This window comes from Anolis sagrei, chromosome 9, assembly GCF_037176765.1.
Source record: "Anolis sagrei isolate rAnoSag1 chromosome 9, rAnoSag1.mat, whole genome shotgun sequence".
Taxonomy (NCBI): Eukaryota; Metazoa; Chordata; class Lepidosauria; order Squamata; family Dactyloidae; genus Anolis; species Anolis sagrei.
The window spans coordinates 10,819,914-10,844,196 of NC_090029.1; the positions used below are offsets into that span (position 1 = coordinate 10,819,914).

Consider the following 24,283-nt stretch of genomic DNA (forward strand, 5'->3'; position numbering starts at 1 on the left):
ATGGGGTTGCCTTTGAAGACTGGGCCAGAGTGAAGAGAGAGGTAGCCAAGGGACAGTTCCATCTTGTCTCCTGCATATGTCATCAGTTGGGGACCACTCCCCCCAGCACCAACTGCTGGTCGGGTCCAGCAGAAGACAGTTCCACCTTGTCTCTTGTGCTATTCTAATAATATAATATAATATATATATATATATGTATAAATATTGCTCTATGCATAATGAGTACCTTAAAATCAAAAGAACCATTGAACGAAATCACACCAAATTTGGCAACAAAACGACTCAGAACACAAGGAGTGACCATCACTCAAAAAAAATGATTTTGTCATTTGGGAGTTGTAGTTGCTAGGATTTATAGTTCACGTCTAATCAAAGAGCACTCTGAACTCCATCAATGATGGAATTGAACCAAACTTGGCACACAGAACTCCCATGACCAACAGAAAATACTGGAAGCGTTGTTGTTGTTGTTGTTGTTGTTATTATTATTAGTCCCAGTGGTGATGGGCACACAGGGTCCTGTGTCTAAAGACCTTGGCCTGCACTTAAGCACAATCAGCGCTGACAAGATTACCATCTGCCAGCTGCAAAAGACCACCTTACTGGGATCTGCACGCATCATTCGCCGATACATCACACTGTCCTAGACATTTGGGAAGGGTCTGACATGTGATCCAATACAACAGCCAGCAGAGTGTCTGCTGTGGACTCATCTTGTTGTGTTTCAAATAATTATAATTATAATAAAACAAAATAACAACAAAAACTTTATTTTTGTGTCCAGCCACCATCTTCCTGAAGGGACTCAGGGCAACTTACATGGGGACAAGTCCGGTCAAACAGAGATTAAAATATAACACAGTAAAAATTACAAATACAAAACATCATAAAAACATAACCAACAACTACTACTACTAGCCTAACAGAATGGCCATATGCAAAGCTCATGGGCAAGGCAGGACTTGAGCCATAAAGTTGCAAGGACAGGAGCCCTGATAGAAAAATGCAGGAGCCTGATAATAAGTTTGATCTAGGAGAGCTAGGTGAATTAGAGCAATACAACTATAGTGCTGGGGCAATGGTAAAGTGCAAGAGCCAAAGTTAAGTTATGGCTAGAGGGGCCAAAATGATCTAGTGAACTGATTAATCAAACATACATTGGAATAATAAATAAGTAGATGTTGCAATTTTGCATAAAACCACATTGTGTTCACCTGTTATGATCAAAAGTCAATACATATGGAAGAAATAACTCCCCAAATTTAGTCTTTCCCCATAATTCAAACAGAAGAGAGAAGCAAGTGGCCAAATTTATTACACACTAGCTTGGGAACCCGGCGGTGCCCGGGTTATTTCAAAAAATCATTGTGTGCCAAGGTTGGTTTTTATCAGGAAACCAACCTACTGCAAATCTCATCGTCCATGGTCCATCCTCCTTCAAACACACACAGACACACACATATATATAACACTAGCTTGGGGACCCGGTGCTGCCCGGGTTATTTGAGAAAGGAATTGTGTATCAAGGTTGGTCTTTATCAGTTATTTATATGGCTCACAGTGGTCTCAGGAAGTTACTGAAGGTACTGAGAGTCCCATCATCTGTGGTCCATCCTCCTCCAAACTGCACCAGGATGTAGAGTGGATCATGGGGCCTTTGTATACCAAGTTTGGTCTTTATCGGTCATTGGATGAGGGTCACAGTGGTCTCAATAAGTGAGTGAAGGTACTTCAAGTCCTATTATCCATGGTGAATCCTCATTCAAGCCACAACTGAATATAGAGTGAGTCATGGTGGCTCTGTGTGTCAAGTTTGGTCTTTCTCAGTCATTGGTGAGGATTACAGTAGTCTCAGGAAGTGAGTATAAGTACTGCAAGTCCCATCATCCGTGGTCCGCCCTCCTACAAAGTGCAGCAGATGTAGAGCGGGCCATGGTTTTTATCGGTCATTGTTGGGAGCCACAGTGTTTGAAAGTACTACAAATCCCATCATCCATTTTCCGTACTCCCCCAAACCTCACCACAATGTAATGGGGGTCATGGGGGTTATGTGTGCCAAGTTTGGTCCAGGTCCATCACCCGTGCTGGTCGCGGTGGTTTGTGAAAGTGGGAGCCAATCAGAGAGCTGCCACATACACCACCACATACAAACATTCACTTTTGTTATATATATAGATATACATTGTGTGGTAAAAGCATCCTGAGCACATCCAATTCAAGGTAAATCAGAATTCCTGCTCTCATTTCATGGATATGTATTAAAAAAAAATAGCGTCATAAGACCTAGAATGAGCCAACATGGCCCAGAATGGTTTTCCCTCCTTTAAAACCCTTTCTCCTGTTTGTCTTTTCTTCTGGTAGATCTGCAAGAGCAAAGCGAAAGAATCCCAGCAGTATTACCACAGTTTGGCCATCCGTCAGAGCTTGGCTATCCATTACAACATCCAGCAGGATTGTGGCCACTTCCTCGCAGACGTGCCTGTCCGGCTTCTTCCATGGGAGGATCCCAACTCCCCGGAAGAGGAGGAGGAAGAGCAGGATGACGACGCGCAAAAGAACAAAGGAGGCCCCTCCTGTGTGGAGGTTTCACGGAAAGACAGTCCGAGCCCAGACGGGACCATCAGTAGACAGCGCAGCCGGGTTGTGGTGATCACCAGAGAGGTTCCCTATCTGACCGTGGCAGACTTTGTGCGAGCATCGTCCGATCGCCATGTGAATAACCCAGACTTTTACGAAAGGCAGGTGTGCCTCCTCCTTTTGCAGCTGTGTTCTGGTCTGGAGCACCTGAAGCCCTATCACATCACGCATTGCGACCTGCGCTTGGAGAACCTCTTACTGGTGGACTACCGGCCGGGAGGTACTCTCCTCAACTTTGACTCGGTGGAACCCACTCCGACGGCCGCTTGCCCCGCCAGGCTGATAGTGAGCAATTTCTCTCAGGCCAAGCAAAAGACTCACATGGTGGACCCAGAAGTCCTGAAAGACCAGTCCCGCCTCGCTCCGGAGATTATCACAGCAACCCAGTACAAGAAATGCGACGAGTTCCAAACCGGCATCCTCATTTACGAAATGTTACACCTGCCCAACCCCTTCGACGAGAACCCCGAGCTGAAGGAGAAAGAGTACACGCGTGCCGACCTGCCCAGAATCCCCTGCCGCTCGCTTTATTCCCTGGGACTTCAGCAGCTTGCGAACTGCTTGCTAAACCCAAACCCCTCGGAGAGGATCCTGATATCGGAGGCCAAGGGCGTCCTGCAGTGTTTGCTTTGGGGTCCCCGAGAGGACGTGTTCCAGACTTTCAGTGCCTCCTCCCGAGCGGCCCAAAGGGAGACGGTGCTCCAGAACTGGCTGGACATCAAACGGACCCTGCTGATGATCAAGTTTGCCGAGAAGTCTTTGGACCGGGAATGTAAAGTGAACCTTGAAGACTGGCTTTGCTGCCAGTATTTGGCGTTTGCCACTACGGACTCCCTCAGCCGAGTCGTGAAAATCATGCAGCGGCGTTAATTTATGTGAGCTCTGTCCTTTCTCCAGCCGCGTGCTGTGTGTGGAAGTGTGACACCTCTAGTCTAGGTCCCAAGGTCGCCAACACTGAGCAAACAGATCCTGTCCGGAAGGGCTGTTTCCGGTTAGAGGTGCAAGAGGGAGGTGTGACGCTCATTGCTTAGTACGGCTAGCGACTGGGCAAGGGAGTGTCCACAAACGTCAAAGGGAAACCACTACTGCCGTTCTCATTTTATGCCCTGCATTGCAAAGGAAAGCACCCGAAATGAGTGTGAAGCCTGTCACGACTGAGCCAGCAGAATGTAAGCCATTTCTCACAAAGATAGGCCTTCTTTCTTGTCAGCCCAGCCCATCGAAAGTGTGACTCAACCTCACCAGGTTTTGAAATGCAGCTCTGATTTTATCCTTGGGAATGAGAAAGCGCTTTGGACCCCAGCACGGGGTGGTGACTCATTTCTAGCCATTAGACATGAGCAACCCATGGTTCTAAATGATTCTAAAGTACTTACAAAGTTAAGTTCTGGTGATGAAAATTAGGGGGTGCTAGGTGCTTTCTTGGGGAGCCACCGGTGGCGCAGTGGGTTAAAACACTGAGCTGCTGAGCTTGTTGATCGAAAGGTCGCAGGTTCGATTCCGCTGTCAGCCCTAGCTTCTGCCAACCTAGCAGTTCGAAAACATGCAAACGTGAGTAGATCAATAGGTACCGCTCCGGCGGGAAGGTAACGGCGCTCCATGCAGTCATGCCGGCCACATGACCTTGGAGGTGTCTACGGATAACGCTGGCTCTTCGGCTTAGAAATGGAGATGAGCACCACACCCCGGAGTCAGACATGACTGGACTTAATGTCAGGGGACTACCTTTACCTTTACCTTTTAGGTGCATTCTTTCTACAGCATTGCTAAAGTTCTGGTGGTGAAAATTAGGGGGTGCAAGGTGCTTTCTTGGGGAGCTCCCGGTGGCGCAGTGGGTTAAAACACTGAGCTGCTGAGCTTGTTGATCGAAAGGTCACAGGTTCGATTCCGGGGAGCGGCGTGAGCTTCCGCTGTCAGCCCTAGCTTCTGCCAACCTAGCAGTTCGAAAACATGCAAATGTGAGTAGATCAATAGGTACCGCTCCGGCGGGAAGGTAACGGCACTCCATGCAGTCATGCCAGCCACATGACCTTGGAGGTGTCTACGGACACCAGCTCTTCGGCTTAGAAATGGAGATGACACCACACCCCAGAGTTAGACATGACTGGACTTAATGTCAGGGGACTACCTTTACCTTTACCTTTTAGGTGCTTTCTTTCTACAGCATTGCTAAAGTTCTGGTGGTGAAAATTTCCGAACTCTAACAAAACTTTCAAAATTTCATTATTATTTCATTATTGGCAATTTTTATGACAGAACCAATTAGGAACGGCCATTTATAATGAAATTTTGAAAGTCCTTTGTCCCACCCTGGTCATTCCACAGATATATAAACACATTTTCCTACTTCCATCCTCACTACCTCTGAGGATGCTTGCCATAGATGCAGGCGAAACGTCAGGAGAAAATGCCTCTAGAACATGGCCATATAGCCCGGAAAAACCTACAACAACCCTTTGAAAGTTTTGTTAGAGTTCTGAAATTTTCACCACCAGAACTTTAGCAATGCTGTAGAAACAAAGTTTTGCCTACTAGCCACCCAGAACAAAGGGCCTATTTCTTTCTTTTTTTCTTACTGGGGTAAAGAATATATTTTGGGCATACCTCTGGTATTTTGTCTTCTTTTTAAATAATGAAAAACAAGTTTGGGTTGCTGTGAGTTTTCCGGGCTGTCTGGCCATGTTCCAGAAGCATTCTCTCCTGACGCTTCACCTGTGGCAAGCGTCCTCAGAGGTTGTGAGGTTTGTTGGAAGCAAGGCAAGTGGGGTTTGTGATGAAAGTCAAGCGTAGTTCACATTTGAGCAGTCCTTACTTACTTAGGCGATCCCTCGTTTTCCGAGGAGGATTGTCTTCCAGTATTCTTGTGGGTCCGTATGTGGCTGTGGAGCCCTATTCTTGCTCTGCATCTTCTTCCGCAGTGAGGGCATTGGTTTCCAGGTGGAAGGCGGTCTCGGTCGGGGTTGGCTTGATGCGCCTTCCTCTTGGCACGCTTCTCCCTTCCGCCCTCCATCCGTACCTCTTCAAATTCTGCAGCACTGCTGGTCACAGCCGACCTCCAGCTGGAGCGGTCATGGGCTAGGGCTTCCCAGTTCTCAGTGTCTATGCCGGAGTTTTTAAGGTTGGCTTTGAACCCATCTTAAGATGACCAGTCCACACATTGCCTTGCCAGAGAAAGAATTATTTACTTTACTTTACTTTACTTGTATACAGCCTTTCTCATACTCAAGGTGGTTTACAACAAGTCAGCACATGCTTTGAGTCCCTGCAGGGCTGAAAAAGGCGGTATATAAATACTGTAAATGAATAACAACAACAAAATACAAATTAAACATTAAAACAGTATAAAACCGCAATAGAATCAATAAAAACAATAAAAACCAACAGCATCAAGAAAATATGCCACACAGAAAAAACGTAAAGAACAAGTTGTTTACTCTTCATAGTTCAGAACAACATGTGTACAATCATATGATCAGTTGCATCGACTCACATAATGTCCTTTTTTCTTTGTCCATGTGGATAAACTCCTTCAGCAGCTCATGAAGCCAGAGCACACTCCAAACTCTGTCTCTTGCCGCTTCGCTCTGCTTCTCTGCAAGCACTTTCATAGCTCAAGCCTGATAAATGTAACGGTATCCAAAAGTCCCAGGCTCAGCCATCTTCCCAGGCATAGCCCAGCCAATAAGATTCGTGCATCTCTTTTTACAATTGACATACAAATACTAAGTGATTTCTTGCATGCTCCAACAGAGTTTATATACTAATAATAATAATAATAATAATAATAATAATAATCTTTATTTGTACCCCGCCACCATCTCATTTACGAAATCTCGGGGCAGCTAACATGAGGCCATGCCCAAAATCCAGCAAAATAAAGACAAAATGCAGGCAACAAAATATGTATCTGTGAAATGTCCAGGGTGGGAGAAAGTGCTCTTGTCTTTTTGAGGCAAGTGTGAATTGTGCACTTGATCACCTTCATTAGCATTGAATAGCCTTGCAGCTTCAAGGCTTGGCTGCTTCCACAAGCATGTGGAAAGGAGGAAACTATGAAAATGAACAAAATCTGGCTACCAGTGTTTTAAAAAACTCTAAAATCAAGATAGTAAATAAATAACAACACTCAAAAATTGTCTGTCTGTCTGAGGCAAAGGTGAATATCTTGGTTAGCATTTAATAGCCTTGCATCTTCAAGGCTTGTCTGTTTCCTGCCTGGGGGAATCCTTTGTTGGGAGGTGATTAGCTGGCCCTGATTGTTTCCCATCTGGAATTCCCCTGTTCTTTCTCCCACCCAGGACATTCCAGAGATATATAAACTCCACTTCCCATGCTTCCACCAGACCTCACAACCTCTGAGGATGCCTGCCATAGTTGTGGTAGAAATGTCAGGAGAGAGTGCCACAGATGTTTGAGGCAAGGGTGAATATTGCAATTGATCATCTTGGTTAGCATTTAATAGCCTTGCATCTTCAAGGCTTGTCTGCTTCCTGCCTGGGGAAATCCTTTGTTGGGAGATGATTAGCTGGCCCTGTTTATTTCTCGTCTGGAATTCCCCTGTTCTTTATCCCACCCAGGACATTCCAGAGATATATAAACCCCACTTGCCATGCTTCCAACAGACCTCACAACCTCTGAGGATTCCTGCCATAGATGTGGGAGAAATGTCAGAAGAGAATGCTTCTGGAACAAGCCATACAGCTTAGAAAACTCATAGCAACCCAGTGATTCTGGTCATGAAAGCCTTCGACAACACACAAAATAAGAATACTAGAGTTGTGTCTGCTAAATGTAAATGAGAGGAAAAGAGTGTTTTCTTCACTCTCTTCTCTTAAGCTATGGCTGTAGATTAGAAAACTCATCTCTATCTCTATGCCTGTATTGTTACACAAAGCACAGTGTTAAAAAAAATCCTTTACCGCACACCACACATGGCTGCAGAGCAGAAGCAGAATGTGGTTGCCCTTGGTTTGGAGAATGGGACAGTTCCTGCTAATAGACAATTGCGTCCACTGGCCTCAGGCTCTTCCACTGCCCTTGGTTAGCATTATCATAATTAATAGTCCATCAATAACCTCTAGCAGAATTAATGTGTCAGGCATTCTGGCAAAAAGAAAAAAGATGGCTAGATGCAGGGTTCGTGACCAGAAACGATAAATCATAATTCATGGTCAGTAAAGACAAAAAATATTAATATGGAAGTTGGTCGAAGGGAAGGGGAAAGAGCTTGGTGTGTCTGAATGTTGAGCGGAGAGACAGCCAGTGCGGAAAGGGGTTAAGCACCACTTCTCCCTTAGCATCACGATCAAGTATCGGCAATTTTTCAAAGTTGTTTTCCTGCTGTCGAAGGCTTTCATGGCCGGAATCACTGAGTTGCTGTCGTTTTCCAGGCTTTCTGGCCATATTCTAGAAGCATTCTCTCCTGACGTTTCACCTGCATCTATGGCAGGCATCTTCAGAGGTTGTGAGGTTTGTTGGAAGCATGGCAAGTGGAATGTCCAGGTAGAGAGAAAGAACTTGTCTGTTTGAGGCAGGTGTGAATATTGCAACTGGTGACCTGGATTAGACTTGAATGACCTTTCAGCTTCAAAGCCTTGCTGCTTCCTTCCTGGGGGAAGGTGTTCGCTGGCCCTGATTATTTCATGCCTGGGCATTCCAAAAATAGATAAACCCCACTTGCCTAGTTTCCAACAAACCCCACCACCACTGAGGATGCCTTCCATAGATGTGGGCGAAATGTCAGGAGAGAATGCTTCTGAATGCTTTTTCTAATTTTCCTTGCATAGACTTTGGCTGGCAACATATTTTGTAGGCCTGGGTAATCCATGGTTATAAAGTACTTACAAAACTAAAATTCTGGTGGTGAAAATTCCAGAACTCTAACAAAACTTTCAAAATGTAATTATTATTCCATTATTGGTGATTTTTATGATCGAACCCATTAGGAGCTGCCATTTATAATAAAATTTTAAGAGTTTTGTTAGAGTTCTGAAATTTTCATCACCAGAACTTTAATTTTGTATGTACGTTAGAACCATGCTTCTGGAACATGGCTGTACAGCCTGTATGCAACGCAATTTTATTTCTAATTTTCCTTGCATAGACTTTGGCTGGCAACATATTTTGTAGGCCTGGGTAATCCATGGTTATAAAGTACTTACAAAACTAAAATTCTGGTGGTGAAAATTCCAGAACTCTAACAAAACTTTCAACATTTAATTATTATTTCATTATTGGTGATTTTTAGGATAGAACCCATTAGGAACTACCATTTATAATGAAATTTTGAGAGTTTTGTTAGAGTTCTGACATTTTCATCACCAGAACTTTAGTTTTGTAAGGACGTTAGAACCATGCTTCTGGAACATGGCCGTACAGCCTGTACAGCAACACAATTTTTCTTCTAATTTTCCTTGCATAGACTTTGGCTGGCAACATATTTTGTAGGCCTGGGCAATCCATGGTTCTAAATGGTTCTAAAGTACTTACGAATCTAAAATTCTGGTGGTGAAAATTTCAGAACTCTAACAAAACTTTCAAAATTTCATTATTATTTCATTATTGGTGATTTTTATGATGGAACCCATTAGGAACTGCCATTTATAATGAAATTTTGAGAGTTTTGTTAGAGTTCTGAAATTTTCATCACCAGAACTTTAGTTTTGTAAGTACTTAAGAACCATGGCTTGACCAAGCCTAATATTTTGGTGTTTTCCTGCTTCTATTGGTGATCTGAAATGCCACGTCTGAAAAAGTCATTGGTAAAGTAAGGAAATGTTAAAGAAACAAGTCCAAGCACCCAAATGAAGCGGCTGTCTTCCTAGACTGACACGTTGGCCTTTATCTTTGCCCCGGATCTGTTTGCTCAGTGTTGGCTCTTCTCCTTTGGATGGTTCAGAAACGACGGAGTCGAAGCCTGGGACTGAAATCCCACAACTGGGGATGGTTGCTGGAAGGCGGAGCGCTCTTGTGTTCCTCCTCTGGATATATGTGCAATTTAGGGATGTATTATACGAAAAGCCGTGTAAGTGTTTACGTTGCATCACAGACTAACCATACGTTGGATCTGCCTCCTTTCCTTCCGTGGCACATAGAAGCACAAAGTAGTGTGTGCTCTTTCTTCCTTTTCTCTTTCTTCCTTCCAGATTGAGGTTTTTATTGATAAGCTGTGACTAAGCCTTGGAGACAAATGGCCACTTTGAACAACTTTGGCATTTTTGGCAACTCAGAAACCAAGCCTAAAGGAATGCAAAGTGAACCCAGCCTTGTAGTTCATAGACAGCTGAGCCCAACATAGAATGCACAGTGGCTTCTTATAATCTTTTATATCCTCTGGTTAGTAGTGAAACAAGATAAAGGATAATGTGGTTTGCTGATTTGCTTTCAGTTGGGGGTGAGAAACCTGGATACAACCCCCACCTCGCTGCTTTTGGAGGCTTCCAGAAGCAAGTTGTGTTTTTTGGAAGCCTCCAAGAAAGTATGTCTGAGCTTTAAAATGGGGGTGGCAATTACATTTGGAATGCATTCCTGCCCACTTCTGGTCTGGAGGTGGCCCAAAAGTATTGTTTAGATCAGTGTTTCTCAACCTGGGGGTTGGGACCCCTGAGGGGGTCACAAAGGGGTGTCAGAGGGGTCTCCAAAGACCATCAGAAAACACAGTATTTTCTGTTGGTCATGGGGGTTCTGTGTGGGAAGTTTGGCCCAATTCTATCATTGGTGGGGTTTAGAATGCTCCTTGATTGTAGGTGAACTATAAATCCCAGTATCTACAACTCCCAAATGTCAAAGTATATTTTCCCCAAACCCCATCAGTGTTCACATTTGGGCATATTGAGTATCCGTGCCAAGTTTGGTCCAGATCCATCATTGTTTGAGCCCACAGTGCTCTCTGGATGTAGGCAAACTACAACTCCCAAACTCAAGGTCAGTGCTCACCAAACCCTTCCAGTATTTTCTGTTGATCATGGGAGTTCTCTGTGCCAACTTTGGTTCAATTCCATCATTGGATTCAGAATGCCCTTTGATTGTAGGTGAACTATAAATCCCAGCAACTACAACTCCCAAATGACAAAGTCAATCCCCTAGCCAACCACACCAGTATTCAAATTTGGGCATACCGGGTATTTGTGCCAAATTTGCTCCCGTGAATGAAAATACATCCTGTAGATCATTATTTACATGGCGATTCATAATGTTAGGGTTATGGTTGGGGGTCACCACAACATGAGGAACTGTATTAAGGGGTCGCGGCATTAGGAAGGTTGAGAACCACTGGTTTAGATGGAGATAATTATAGTGGCATATCAAGAATCAATATGCCGAGGCCTAGAATGTAAGATCTGGTTGTTATCTAACCAGTTGGCATGTGCAATCCATGGTTCTAAAGTACTTACAAAACTAAAGTTCTGGTGGTGAAAACTAGGAGGTGCTGGTGCTTTGCTTCTACAGTGTTGCTAAAGTTCTGGTGGTGAAAATTTCAGAACTCTAACAAAACTTTCAAAATTTCATTATAAATGGCAGTTCCTAATTGGTTCTGTCATAAAAATCAATAATAATAATAATAATAATAATAATAATAACTTTATTTATACCCCGCCACTATCTCCCTGTTGCAACCCAGAGCAGGAAATGAGTCCATAAGATTAATCCGCCACACTTGACTGTGGGGAAAAAAACAATTCTTTTTTATTGAAGAAAAATTGTTACAAAATAGAGGAAAATACAAAGTCAAAAAGCCACAGTAAAACTCAGCAGTCAGGAATATCTCAGAACTAGATCAAAATTCCAAAAGCATTACTATAAAAACCTGGAACCTGTTAGCATCTCACTAACCGTACTTGGAAACTAGAAGCCTCTGGGAATGCAGGCCATGAGAAACGGGAAATCTGCCAAGGTATTGCCTCAGTCTAAACGATGCTTGATCTAACGGGACGGCCCGGGAAGAGACACTTTAAACGAAAGAAACTGTTTCGGGACACGCCTCCAGACTTTGAAGCCTGTGCCTCCCTTTCCTTTAATCTGCTTGACCTTCGCAGACTCTGCGATTCACTCCTGTTTTTCCAAATCTGTCCTTTTCTATCCTCATTAAAAAAAGGCAGGTGCTAGTTCCTCTGGAGAGCTATCACCGCCTGAATCTGAAACATTCTCATCAGGCTGTGCAGTTTCACTTTCCAAGCCACTGACCTCAGAATCAACAGTTTCCAAACCATCAGGGGAAAATACATGTTCAGTAGCCTGTTCAGTTGCATCAGGAAATACAATCAGAGAATCAGGTTCAGGTTCACATGCAGGCTGAACCCCAACACTCCCCAAGGGACTCGGAGTGAATAAACGCTGAGCATGAACAAGGTAGGATATAACTGGTATAGGGTTTTCAAAGAGAGACGAGGGAATGCAGTCAATCCTAAACCAGTAGTAAAGTGCATTCTGAGGGCATATTGCTGAGAATTTTCCTTATTCTGGGAAGGCACACTGGAACAACCATGTTTTCAGGCTCCTCCCAAAGACTGCCAGAGTTGGGGCTTGTCTGATGTCCTTGGGAAGTGAGTTCCAGAGTCAGGGGGCCACCACTGAGAAGACCCTCTCCCTCGTCCCCACCAATCGTGCCTGCGAAGGAGGTGGGAGCATGAGCACGGCCTCTCCAGATGATTGTAGAGATCGTGTGCGTTCATACACAGAAATGCGTACTATTAATGAAATAATAATGAAATTTTGAAAGTTTTGTTAGAGTTCTGAAATTTTCACCACCAGAACTTTAGCAACACTGTAGAAGCAAAGAACCAGCGCCCCCTAGTTTTCACCACCACAGTTTTAGTTTTGTAAGTGCTTTGGAACCATTTAGAAGCATGGATTGCACATGCCTACTATCCAGGCCCATGAAAGAAAGCCAATTGGTGCAAGTTTTCTGCAATATATAGCAAAATCCTTCAGAGCCGTGGTCCTCAACTTGTGGCTCCCCAGATGTTTTGGCCTTCAACTCCCAGAAATCCTAACAGCTGGGGACCCACAGGTTGACAACCTGAGGACAACAAACTTGGGTTCAATGTATTGTTGAAAGCTTTCATGGCCAGATTCACTGAGTTGTGAGTTTTCTGGCCTATATGGCCATGTACCAGAAGCATTCTCTCCTGACGTTTCTCCCACATCTATGGCAACCATCCTCAGAGGTTGTGAGGTTTATTGGAAACTAGACAAGGGAGGTTTATATAACTGTTGAAGGTCCAGGGTGGGAGAAAGAACTTTTTTATCTGTTGGAGGCAAGTGTGAATGCTGCAGCATTGCATTGCAAAGCCTTGCAGCTTCAAGGTCTTGCTGATTCCTTCCTGGGGGGATCCTTTGTTGAGCGGTGTTCTGATTGTTTCATGTCAGGGATTCCCCTGTTTTCAGAGTGTTGAGCATTTAAAAACTAAGATCAGGACAGTAAATAAAGAACAATACTTGTTAGCTGCCTCAAGTCCCCATTGGGGAGATGGTGGAGGGGTATAAACAAAGATTATTGTTATTATTATTATTATTATTATTATTATTATTATTATTATTATTTGTCATGTCAGGAGTGACTGCAAGTTATTATTATTATTATTATTATTATTATTATTATGAATACAGAGGAATTCCAAACAGGGAACAGTCAGGGCCAGCTAACACCTCCCAACAAAGGTTTCCCCCATACAGGAGGAGGTTCACAGATTCTTTTTGCTTGCTCTGCCAGGGCTTGAATTGTGCTTCTTTTTTGACTTGGGTGATGGTTGGAGTTTTTATGTACGTATATTTCCATGTGTGCCTTGTTTCCAACAAAACTTACAACCTCCGAAGATGCTTGCCATAGATGTGGGTGAAACATCAGGAGAGAATGCTTCTGGAACATGGCCAGACAGGCCAGAAAACTCAGCAACCCAGTGATTCCAGCCATGAAAGCCTTCGACAACACAGTAAACTTTCCATGCATTACAGACATGGAGATTGAGTCCTTACCTGTGTTGGTGCACTTTGCTCACAGCTTGCGACCTACCTGCCCTTTTTGCCAACTTAGTGGAGGGCACTTTTTCCCCCTGGTTTTTATGTATGCTTTGATCTGTGTGCACATACTTTTTTTCCCCACTTAACCAGCATGTTAACTCTCGCGACACATAAACTACTGACCACTGTGGTAGGCAATACCCCTTTAGACCTGCTATAATTTTCGTTGTGTATAAAGAGATGCGTGTTTTGTCACTTTTCATGTTGACATGCACATGTCAAGTAGACTCTTGAATGTTTTATATAACCTTCTATATTTTATGCAACAGAGCCCCAAAACTTCAAAACTGTCGTTTTGTTTTCTGCTTTAATTTTTGCATTTTTTATAGCATATTCAAACCAGTATTAGCATTGTGTACTCTCTGCCATCTGACTGTGTAATACTGAGCAAACGTTGGTAATGAATGTACAGACATGAATGACTATATGAGAGAAGAGAAAGAGAGACACAGACAAGTTCAGCCTAACCAGAACTGCCATTGGGTTGTTGTAGGTTTTTCCGGCTATATGGCCATGTTCTAGAAGCATTCTCTCCTGACATTTCGCCTACATTTATGGCAAGCATCCCCAGAGGTTGTGAGAACTGCCATTTCTCAATATACTTTATTGCAGGAAAGGAGAAAAAATGAACAGATACGAACAAAAAGAGTGAAAAAAAGTAATGTACAGCATCATTTCTGAAGAAAATAAAATTCTTGCTCTCATAACTCATCAAGAAGGTAACCTGAAATTTAGGGTCTGCACTGATTAAACAATTTTAACTAAGTTATAGTAGAGTCTCGCTTGTCCGACATTCCGTATTATCCGACGTGTCTTGGCTGCTTCTGGCTTAGAAGAATAAAAACAAGACTCTTCCATAGAGAATTGCAACAAAGCCGTTGCTCTGGGTGCGCCCTCCTCTGTTGCTCTGGTACAGTAGTCTTGCTTATCCGACATTCCATATTATCCAACGTGTCTTGGCTGCTTCTGGTTTGGAAGAATAAAAACAAGGCTCTTCCATAGAGAATTGCAACAAGGCCGTTGCTCTGGATGCGCCCTCCTCTGTTGCTCTGGTACAGTAGAGTCTCGCTTATCCGACATTCCATATTATCCGATGTCTCTTGGCTGCTTCTGGTTTGGAAGAATAAAAACAAGGCTCTTCCATAGAGAATTGCAATGAGGCCGTTGCTCTGGGTGCACCCTCCTCTGTTGCTTTGGTACAGTAAAGTCTTGCTTATCCAACATTCCATATTATTCGACATGTCTTGGCTGTTTCTGGCTTGGAAGAATAAATTCAATGCTCTTCCATAGAGAATTGCAACAAGGCCGTTGCTCTGGGTGTGCCCTCCTCGGTTGCCCTGGTACAGTAGAGTCTCGCTTATCCGACGTTCCATATTATTCGATGTGTCTTGGCTGCTTCTAGCTTGGAAGAATAAAATCAAGGCTCTTCCATAAAGAATTGCAACGAGGCCTTTGCTCTGAGTGCGCCCTCCACCGTTGCTCTGATTGGCGTTTTGCAAAGGAAGCTGAGGAGAAGCCGCGAATATGGAGGAGCTGGGCCTCAATGACCTCCATCTCCTCGATGACAGGCGGCAAGCTTGAAGGGGCTTCTAGGCCAAACATGATGGGCATCGGAACCAGACCTTGAGGAAGGCAAAGCAGAGGCGTATCTTTTACCGAACCGCCCGGAATCGCCACCCTCGCCTCGACATCTTCTACCCATCGTTCTGTTCCCGTCGACCACAGCTCACCAGCCTGATTATATGCAAACTGGTTGGAATACCATCATTGTGGCGGAGTTGGCAATCGAGGAGGAGGAGGTGGCAGCACTGGCAAAACTTCTAATATTGAGGCCTACCTCACACTCAAGCCTACTCGCAGACTAAGGCATACCCTAATAACACCAAGATCTATTCTCCCACAGTGAGCCCTACTCCCATTGAGGCCTTTCCTCCCACACAGAGAGGCTGCTCTCACACTGAGAGCTCTCTCAGACTGAGGTGTGGCTAAGCAACAGGCACCCCTGCTTATATTGCCATGCCTAAAATACCTCCCCACTGAATGTGGTTCCAATTCATGTACTGAAAAGGGGAAGCCCTGCTGATTCTGCCAACGCTGCTGACACTGCCCTGGTTGCTCCGCCGACCTCACTCTCAGGCGCTATTGACCTCGGCGCCCATCCTCACCTTGCTCCCCTCTCTTCAGCCCTGGCTGGGCCCTCTCTCTCTCATGCGCCAGCAGCAGAAATGTTTGCTTTATGGAAGAGGGAGGGAAAGAGAGAGAGAGAAAAAGAAGGGGCACTGAAGGTGGGAGGCAAGGAAGGGGGATCGCGTGTAGGAGAATCCTGGGAGTGATGTCAAGAGCCCTTGCTCCCTGCCTCCTGCCTTTGCTAGGGTTTAATAGGCTTTTCCTTCATCTCTCCATATTATCTGACATTTTCGCTTATCCGACGTTCTGGCATCCCATTTACGTCGGATAAGCGAGACTATTATTTATTTATTATTTATTTACAGTGTTTATATTCCGCCGTTCTCACCCCAAAGGGGACTCAGGGTGGATCACAATGTGCATATACATGGCAAACATTCAATGCCATTTTTGACATACAAGACATACAGATAGAGGCCATTCAGCAGTTCTTCCACTTCGGATCCTGGAGGTTGCTCGATTCGGTCACAAGGAGAGCTGTCGCTTTGTCCACTATGACGTCGAGCCTTTTTGATCGTAGTATTTCCTCCTTGCTCTCTGACATTTTAATGGTGTCATAAATTAGCCTCCCCGCTTTAAGTGGTCCCTAATTCCTCTACTCACAGTTGTTTTCGAACTGCTCAGGTCAGTGGTTCTCAATCTGGGGTCCCCAGATGTTTTTGGCCTTCAACTCCCAGAAATCCTAACAGCTGGTAAACTGGCTGGGATTTCTGGGAGTTGTAGGCCAAAAACATCTAGGAACCCCAGGTTGAAAACCACTGGCTTAGGTCAACAGTGAACTGGGCATTTTTAAGAGCTATTTTTTTAAACAGCTATTAACAGTCGGGCGCTCAACCCCGACACAGGCTTCGAACTTGCCACCTTTCAGTCGGCAGTGATTTATTGCACCAGATTAACCAGTTTTGCTACCAGCCTGGCCCATCTTATCTATACACTGTTTAGTAAACTCATGGATTCAGGTTTTCATCCAAAATATCCAGAGGCTTTAATCTTCACAGTTGCAATATATGCAAATATACAACCAGGATTCACAATTCCTCTTTCTTTTTACTTGCAAGCAATCAGAATCATCAGATAGTCACAAACAACATAGGCAGATACTCACAGTGAGTCACACAGGAGAGAGAAAAATGGATTCTTTCATCCTCCTTATATAGCCACCGGCTGATAGATCATCAGTAAAGGACACTGGCTGATGCAACCCCTCTGCAATAACCCTCACATGGTTATGACTCCGCCATTTTTTAACAGCTAAACAGGCGGGTGCTCAACCCCGACACGGGCTTTGAACTTGCCATCTTTCGGTCAGCAGTGATTTATTGCAGCTGATTAACCAGTTGTGCTACCAGCCTGGCTCTACTGTAACTACAAAATTGTGTGCTTTTCAAACCACCATACTGACTTGGAAATGTTATTATTTTTCACAGAAAGTTGCCACTCAAGTTAATTGAGCTCAATATCTCAGTATTTCTTAGCAACCAACAAAAATCTCTAGGAAATTCTGTGTATGCACGGTAGAGTCTCGCTTATCCAACGTAAACAGGCCGGCAGAACGTCGGATAAACCAAAATGTTGGATAATATGGAGTCTCCCGACTGTTACCCGTCAGACATGGCGCTAAACACCTAGAATACGAACAGCAGGGACTCAAAGGTTAAGGCAAGGTAACGCCTCTGGACTAGATGGGCCCAGCAGGAAGTGCCAGGATGCAAAAGAGGAGCGTGGAAATCACAGAGGGAAGGAGGGAGGACGCTTCTGCTTCCAGTCCTGTCTCTTTTCCCACTTTCCTCCTTTCTCCTCCTCCTCCTTGACTTGCCTTTTTCACTTATTGAGAATGGAGAGAGAGTTGGGGAGCACTCCTTTAATTGAAGGGGAAATGCTGGAGGAAAAGGGCACATCGGATAAGATGGAATGTCGGATAAGCAAAGGTCGGATAAGCGAGACTCTGCTGTATTTCCTAACCACAGACAAAAATCTCTGGAAAATTCCGTGTTTGTACAGTAGAGTTTCGCTTATCCGATGTAAACAGGCCAGCAGAACATCAGATAAACAAAAATGTTGGATAATATGGAGTCTCTGATTGTTATCCTCGGACGTGGCGCTAAACACCTAGAATACGAACAATAGGGGCTCAAAGGTTAAGGCAAGGTAACGCCTCTGGACTAGATGGGCCCAGCAGGAAGTGCCAGGATGCGGAAGAGGAGCGTGGAAACCACTGAAGGAAGGAGGGAAGATGCTACCGCTTCTAGTCCTGTCTCTTTTCCCACTTTCCTCCTTTCTCCTCCTCCTTGACTTGCCTTTTTCACTTATTGAGAATGGAGAGAGTGTTGGGGAGCACTCCTTTAATTGAAGGGGAAATGCTGGAGGAAAAGGGCACATCGGATAAGATAGAATGTCGGATAAGCAAAGGTCGGATAAGCGAGACTCTGCTGTATTTTGTAACCACAAACAAAAATCTCTGGGAAATTCCGTGTATGTATAGTAGAGTCTCGCTTATCCGACGTAAACAGGCCGGCAGAACATCGGATAAACGAAAATGTCGGATAATACAGAGTCTCCGACTGTTACCCGTCGGACGTGGCACTAAACACCTAGAATACGAACAGCAGGGACTCAAAGGTTAAGGCAAGATAATGCCTCTGGATTAGATGGGCTCAGCAGGAAGTGCCAGGAGGAGCGTGGAAATAACAGAGGAAAGGAAGGAGGACATTTTTGCTTACGGTCCTGCCTCTTTTCCCCCTTTCCTCCCTTCTCCTTCTTCTCCTTGTCTTGCCTTTTTCACTTATTGGGAATGGAGAATGTGCTTCTTTAATTGGAGGGGAAATGCTGGAGGAAAAGGGGACGTCGGATAAGACGGAATGTCGGATAAGCGAAGGTCGGATAAGCGAGACTCGGCTGTATTTCCTAACCACAAACAAAAATCTCAGAAATTCAATGTATGTATTTGAATGTGTACTTCCTAGAGGTTTTAAATGTCATTAATCTTTTTCTGGGGAGGCAATCGAGGTCAATGAGTATTTGCACTAACAGTAGTGCCTTGTCGCAGATTTAAAGCTATCATGGAGAGGGTTTCACCCACCGCCAGCTTAATAAACAATATTGATCACATTAAACAAAAAAAAGTATTAAGGAATGAAAGTATTTCATGTGTAGCCAAGTTGACACATTAACTAGACGAACAATATCTCAGAGCAAGGGTGTTTTTCAGTATTATTTACAGGCCGGAAAACATTTAAATATTTTCCAATTCTGCAACTTCCATAGAATCAAAAAAAAAAGGAAGGATATATTGTTTACGCAACATAGCATTTGGAAATATAATTATTCCGACAACCTTTTTTTTTTCAGATTTGAGCCGATGAGATAAAAAGCGTGTATACAGAAACCATAGAAATCTTAACGGAGGACAAAATCTTAGCTATGTAGTGATGCAAAACGCAAAGTATGTGGAAAGCAGGAGGGCTCAGTTTTTATACAACCAAGGCATTCAGAGGTAAAGTTGCAACGGGAGACAAAAGGCTGCCTGTGAGGACGGAGAGCCATTCTTTCCTAACAACTCTACAATATCTTTGTTAACAGACTCTTAAAGAAAAATGCAATTTCCAAGAGGAGTGGTGCGGCTAACGGAGACTCAGCTGTAGAGCCAGTTGTGCAGGTAGCAACCCACCTTGTTTAATATTCCCACCAACTCATACAACTACTAGTATCCCAACTGCTGGGATTGTTTTTTTTTACATGTCAGGAGTGACTTGAGAAACTGCAAGTCGCTTCTGGTGTGAGAGAATTGGCCGTCTGCAAGGACGTTGCCCAGGGGACGTTGCCCGGATGTATTGATGTTTTTACCATCTTTGTGGGAGGCTTCTCTCATGTCACCTTTGCATGAGGAGCTGGAGCTGACAGAGGGAGCTCAAACCGTTCTCCCCAGGTTTGAACCTTCTATAAGCACACACTAAAGAGACCCTAAACAACTTCTAAAAGGCACCACATAAGCAAAGTGGCCCCTGGCACACACTGAAGAGACTTCTAAAAGGCACCAGAAGCGACCTGAGAAACTGCAAGTCGCTTCTGGTATGAGAGAATCGGCAGTCGGCAAGGACGTTGCCCAGGGGACGTTGCCTGGATGTTTTGCCATCCTGCGGGAGGCTTCTCTCACGTCCCCCGCATGGGAAGCTGGAGCGGACAGGTGGGAGCTCACCCCAGTTCACAAGGGTTTAACCCGGGCATGCACAAACTTGGGCACACCAGGTGTTTGGGACTTCAACTCCCACAATTCCCACCAACTCATACAACTACTAGTATCCCAACTGCTGGGATTGTTTTTTTATTACATGTCAGGAGTGACTTGAGAAACAGCAAGTCGCTTCTGATGCGAAAAAATTGGCTGTCTGCAAGGACATTGCCCAGGGGAAATTACCCAAATGTTTTGATTTTTTTACCATCCTTGTGGGAGGCTTCTCTCATGTCCCCTTTGCATGGGGAGCTGGAGCTGACAGAGGGAGCTCAACTGTTCTCCCTAGCTCGAACCTTGTATAATATTCCCACCAACTCATACAATTACTATTTTATCAACTGCTGGGAATTTATTTTTACATGTCAGGAGCGACTTGAGAAACTGAAAATCGCTTCTGATGTGAGAGAATTGGCCGTCTGCAAGGATGTTGCCCAGGTAACGCCCGGATGTTTAATGTTTTACCATCCTTGTGGAGGCTTCTCTCATGTCCCCGCATAGGGAGCTGGAGCTGACAGGCGAGAGCTCACCCCATCTCACGGATTCGAGACCTTCAGGTGAGCAGTTTAGCTGGCACAAGGGTTTAACCCAGGCATGCGCAAACTTGGGCCCTCCAGGTGTTTGGGACTTCAACTCCCACAATTCCTAACAGCCGGTAGGCTGTTAGGAATTATGGGAGTTGAAGTCCCAAACACCTGGAGAGTTTGCACATGCCTGGGTTAACCCATTGAGCCACCGCAGCTCCCACAATAGAGCGCAGTGCCTCTACACAACTGATTTTTGTGAGAATGTTGTTGAGTTTTTCATTGCAAGAGTGCTTAGGAATTATTATTATTATTATTATTATTATTATTATTATTATTATTATTGAAATACAAAATATAATGAAGTTGACTGCAGCTATAATTCCAGGCCTTTGCAGCGTGGAATGCATCTCAAAAAACTAACAATCCCACAATGTATTTTAATAGCACGGACATCGGAATGGATCCATGTTTTTTTTAATAAAGGAATTTTGCAGAACTGCAAGCATAATACATACAACCTTCGCTTTTTGTTCTGCGTGTATATTTTACATATAGCATATATTATATCTGGAGTCCCTATGGTGCAGTGGGTTAAACCGCTGAGCTGCTGAACTTGCTGATCGTAAAGTCGGCGGTTTGACTCTAAAGGTGCTTGGCTCAACCTCTTCCTGGAGGAGGGCAGAGCTTTTCCTTTTCCATTCTACCATCAAACTTTCTATCAGACGTGAGAAAGAGACTTGGCTCTAAAGCCCTTAATTAAGTTACCTCTCATCACCGATTCTAAGGTTTTTACCCTTGGGACTCATGCTTCATGTCCAGATCACCCTGGACAACATTGAGGAGACCCAAGCACCTTCAAACTGGTCCTTTGGCATCAAAAGGAAGACTCTGTGCCTTCAACATAGGCCATTGGACTGGGGGTTGTGTTTGTTCCGACCTTCACAGCCATTGAGAAAAGAGGGAACAGGAAAAGCTCCCACTGTGGGAGTGAGCTCCCACTGTTAACCCCAGCTTCTGCCAACCTATCAGTTCGAAAACATGCAAATGTGAGTAGATCAATAGGTGCTGCCTTTACGGGAAGGTGACGGTTTGAATCTAAGTGAGCGGGGTGAGCTCTCGCTGTTGGCCCCAGCTTCTGCCAACCTAGCAGTTCGAAAACACGCGAATGTGAGTAGATCAATAGATGCTGCCTTTGCGGGAAGGTGACGGTTTGAATCTAAGTGAGCAGGGTGAGCTCCCACTGTTAGCCCCGGCTTCTGCCAACCTAACAGTTTGAAAACACACAAATGAGAGTAGACCAATAGGTGCTGCCTTTGCAGGAAGGTGATGGTTTGAATCTAAGGGAGCGGCGTGAGTTCCCACTGTTAGCCCCAGCTTCTGCCAACCTAGCAGTTCGAAAACACGCGAATGTGAGTAGATCAATAGATGCTGCCTTTGCGGGAAGGTGACGGTTTGAATCTAAGTGAGCGGGGTGAGCTCCCGCTGTTAGCCCCAGCTTCTGCCAACTTAGCAGTTCGAAAACACGCAAATGTGAGTAGATCAATAGATGCTGCCTTTGCGGGAAGGTGACGGTTTGAATCTAAGTGAGCGGGGTGAGCTCCCGCTGTTAGCCCCAGCTTCTGCCAACCTAGCAGTTCGAAAACATGCAAATGTGAGTAGATCAATAGATGCTGCCTTTGCGGGAAGGTGACGGTTTGAATCTAAGTGAGCAGGGTGAGCTCCCGCTGTTAGCCCCAGCTTCTGCCAACCTAGTAGTTCGAAAACATGCAAATGCGAGTAGATCAATAGATGTTGCCTTTGCAGGGAGGTGACGGTTTGAATCTAAGTGAGCGCGGTGAGCTCCCACTGTTAGTCCCAGCTTCTGCCAACCTAGCAGTTCGAAAGCATGCAAATGCGAGTAGATCAATAGGTGCTGCCTTTGCAGGAAGGTGAGGGTTTGAATCTAAGTGAGCGGCGTGAGCTCCCACTGTTAGTCCCTGCTTCTGCCAACCTAGCAGTTTGAAAACATGCAAATGCAATAAGTACTGCCTTTGCGGGAAGGTAACGATGCACCGTGCAGTCATGCGGCCACATGACCTTGGAGGTGTCTACGGACAATGCCGGCTCTTCAGCTCAGAAATGGAGATGAGCACCACCCCCCAGAGTCGGACACAGCTAGACTTAATGCCAGGGAAAACCTTTACATATATTATATATACATACATATATGCATACATACAATTTTCTTGAATTTTAAAAATTCACAAAGTTGGTGATATCTATAGCAAGATGCACTCTACGAGCCAAAACTCAAAAATAATGTCTTAGCCTGAATTTAGAATTAGAAAACTGTAGCTTTTGCCCTGGAGGGTTTTTCTTTCAAATTTAATTATGCTGATCAATTTTAAGTGTGAGAGAAGGTCCCTTTGTTTCTATTACGATGGTAAACATCTTTTATTTTGAATGTGCGCCGTATTTCTCTACGAATGCCTCAAGGTGGGAATTAATCTTGTTTTCCTTCATAAGATTCCATTCTTCCGGGTCAGCTCTGTGTTTGGAATTTGCTGCATTGCTATGTATGGTGCTTCACATCTATATTTACAGGTATTTATAGATATAACTAACGCCAAGCCTCCCTATGTGATCGGAGGGAGGACAGTTACAATCTGGTTTGCTGTGGTACTTTGTTGTGTACTCTGTGGCATACATGTTAACTGTGTAAATAAACTAGTTTTATTACACTGAAAATGGAGACCTGGAATGTCGTCTTCTTCTACCTGGCTTTGATATCTTTATATCAAGATAGATAGATGTCCCTGTCATTGAACTCCAGTATGCTGATGACGCCGTCATCTGTGCACATTCAGAAGAAGATCTACAAGCCACTCTAAACACCTTTGCAGAAGCATACGAGAAGCTCGGCCTGTCATTGAACATCGAGAAAACCAAAGTGCTCTTCCAGCACTCAACAGCCAATCCCTCCCCAATGCCAGAAATAAAGCTTAATGGTGTAACATTACAAAATGTTGACCATTTCCGCTCCCTTGGCAGCCATCTCTCCACAAAAGTCAACATTGACACTGAAATTCAACACCGCCTGAGCTCTGCGAGTGCAGCATTTTTCCGAATGAAGCAGAGAGTGTTTGAGGACCAGGACATCCATAAGGATACCAAAGGGCTTATTTATAAAGTCATTGTCTTCCCAACCCTGCTGTGGCAGCCACCTCTCCAAAAAGTCAACATTGATACTGAAATACAACACTGCCTTAGCTCTGCGAGTGCAGCATCTTTCTGAATGAAGCAGAGAGTGTTTGAGGACCAGGACATCCGTAGGGATACCAAGGGGCTTGTTTATGAAGCTATTGTCCTCCCAACCCTGCTGTGGCAGCCGCCTCTCTACCAAAGTCAACATTGACACTGAAATTCAACACCGCCTGAGCTCTGCGTGTGCAGCATTTTTCCGAATGAAGCAGAGAGTGTTTTATGGACCGGGACATCCGTAGGAAGACCAAGGGGCTTGTTTATGAAGCTATTGTCTTCCCAACCCTGCTGTGGCAGCCACCTCTCCACCAAAGTCAACATTGACAGTGAAATACAACACTGCCTGAGCTCTGCAAGTGCAGCTTTTTTCCGAATCAAGCAGAGAGTGTTTGAGGACCAGGACATCCGTAGGGATACCAAGGGGCTTGTTTATGAAGCTATTGTC

The 24,283-nt window shown here is 44.6% G+C and overlaps 1 protein-coding gene across 4 annotated transcripts in view; it reads left to right on the plus strand.

Annotated features, from left to right (window-relative positions):
* Positions 1–23,325, plus strand: part of PEAK1 (pseudopodium enriched atypical kinase 1) — a 122,601-nt gene extending 99,276 nt beyond the window's left edge. For 3 of the 4 annotated variants that reach the window (XM_060755723.2, XM_060755725.2, XM_067471271.1), the window contains one exon: positions 2,362–23,325. In XM_060755723.2, the coding sequence (XP_060611706.2) occupies positions 2,362–3,507 (1,146 nt within the window). In that variant the 3' untranslated portion in view covers positions 3,508–23,325. The remainder of the gene's footprint in view (positions 1–2,361) is intronic. The other variant, XR_010910293.1, reaches the window with a different exon arrangement.
* The last annotated feature ends 958 nt before the right edge of the window (positions 23,326–24,283 follow it).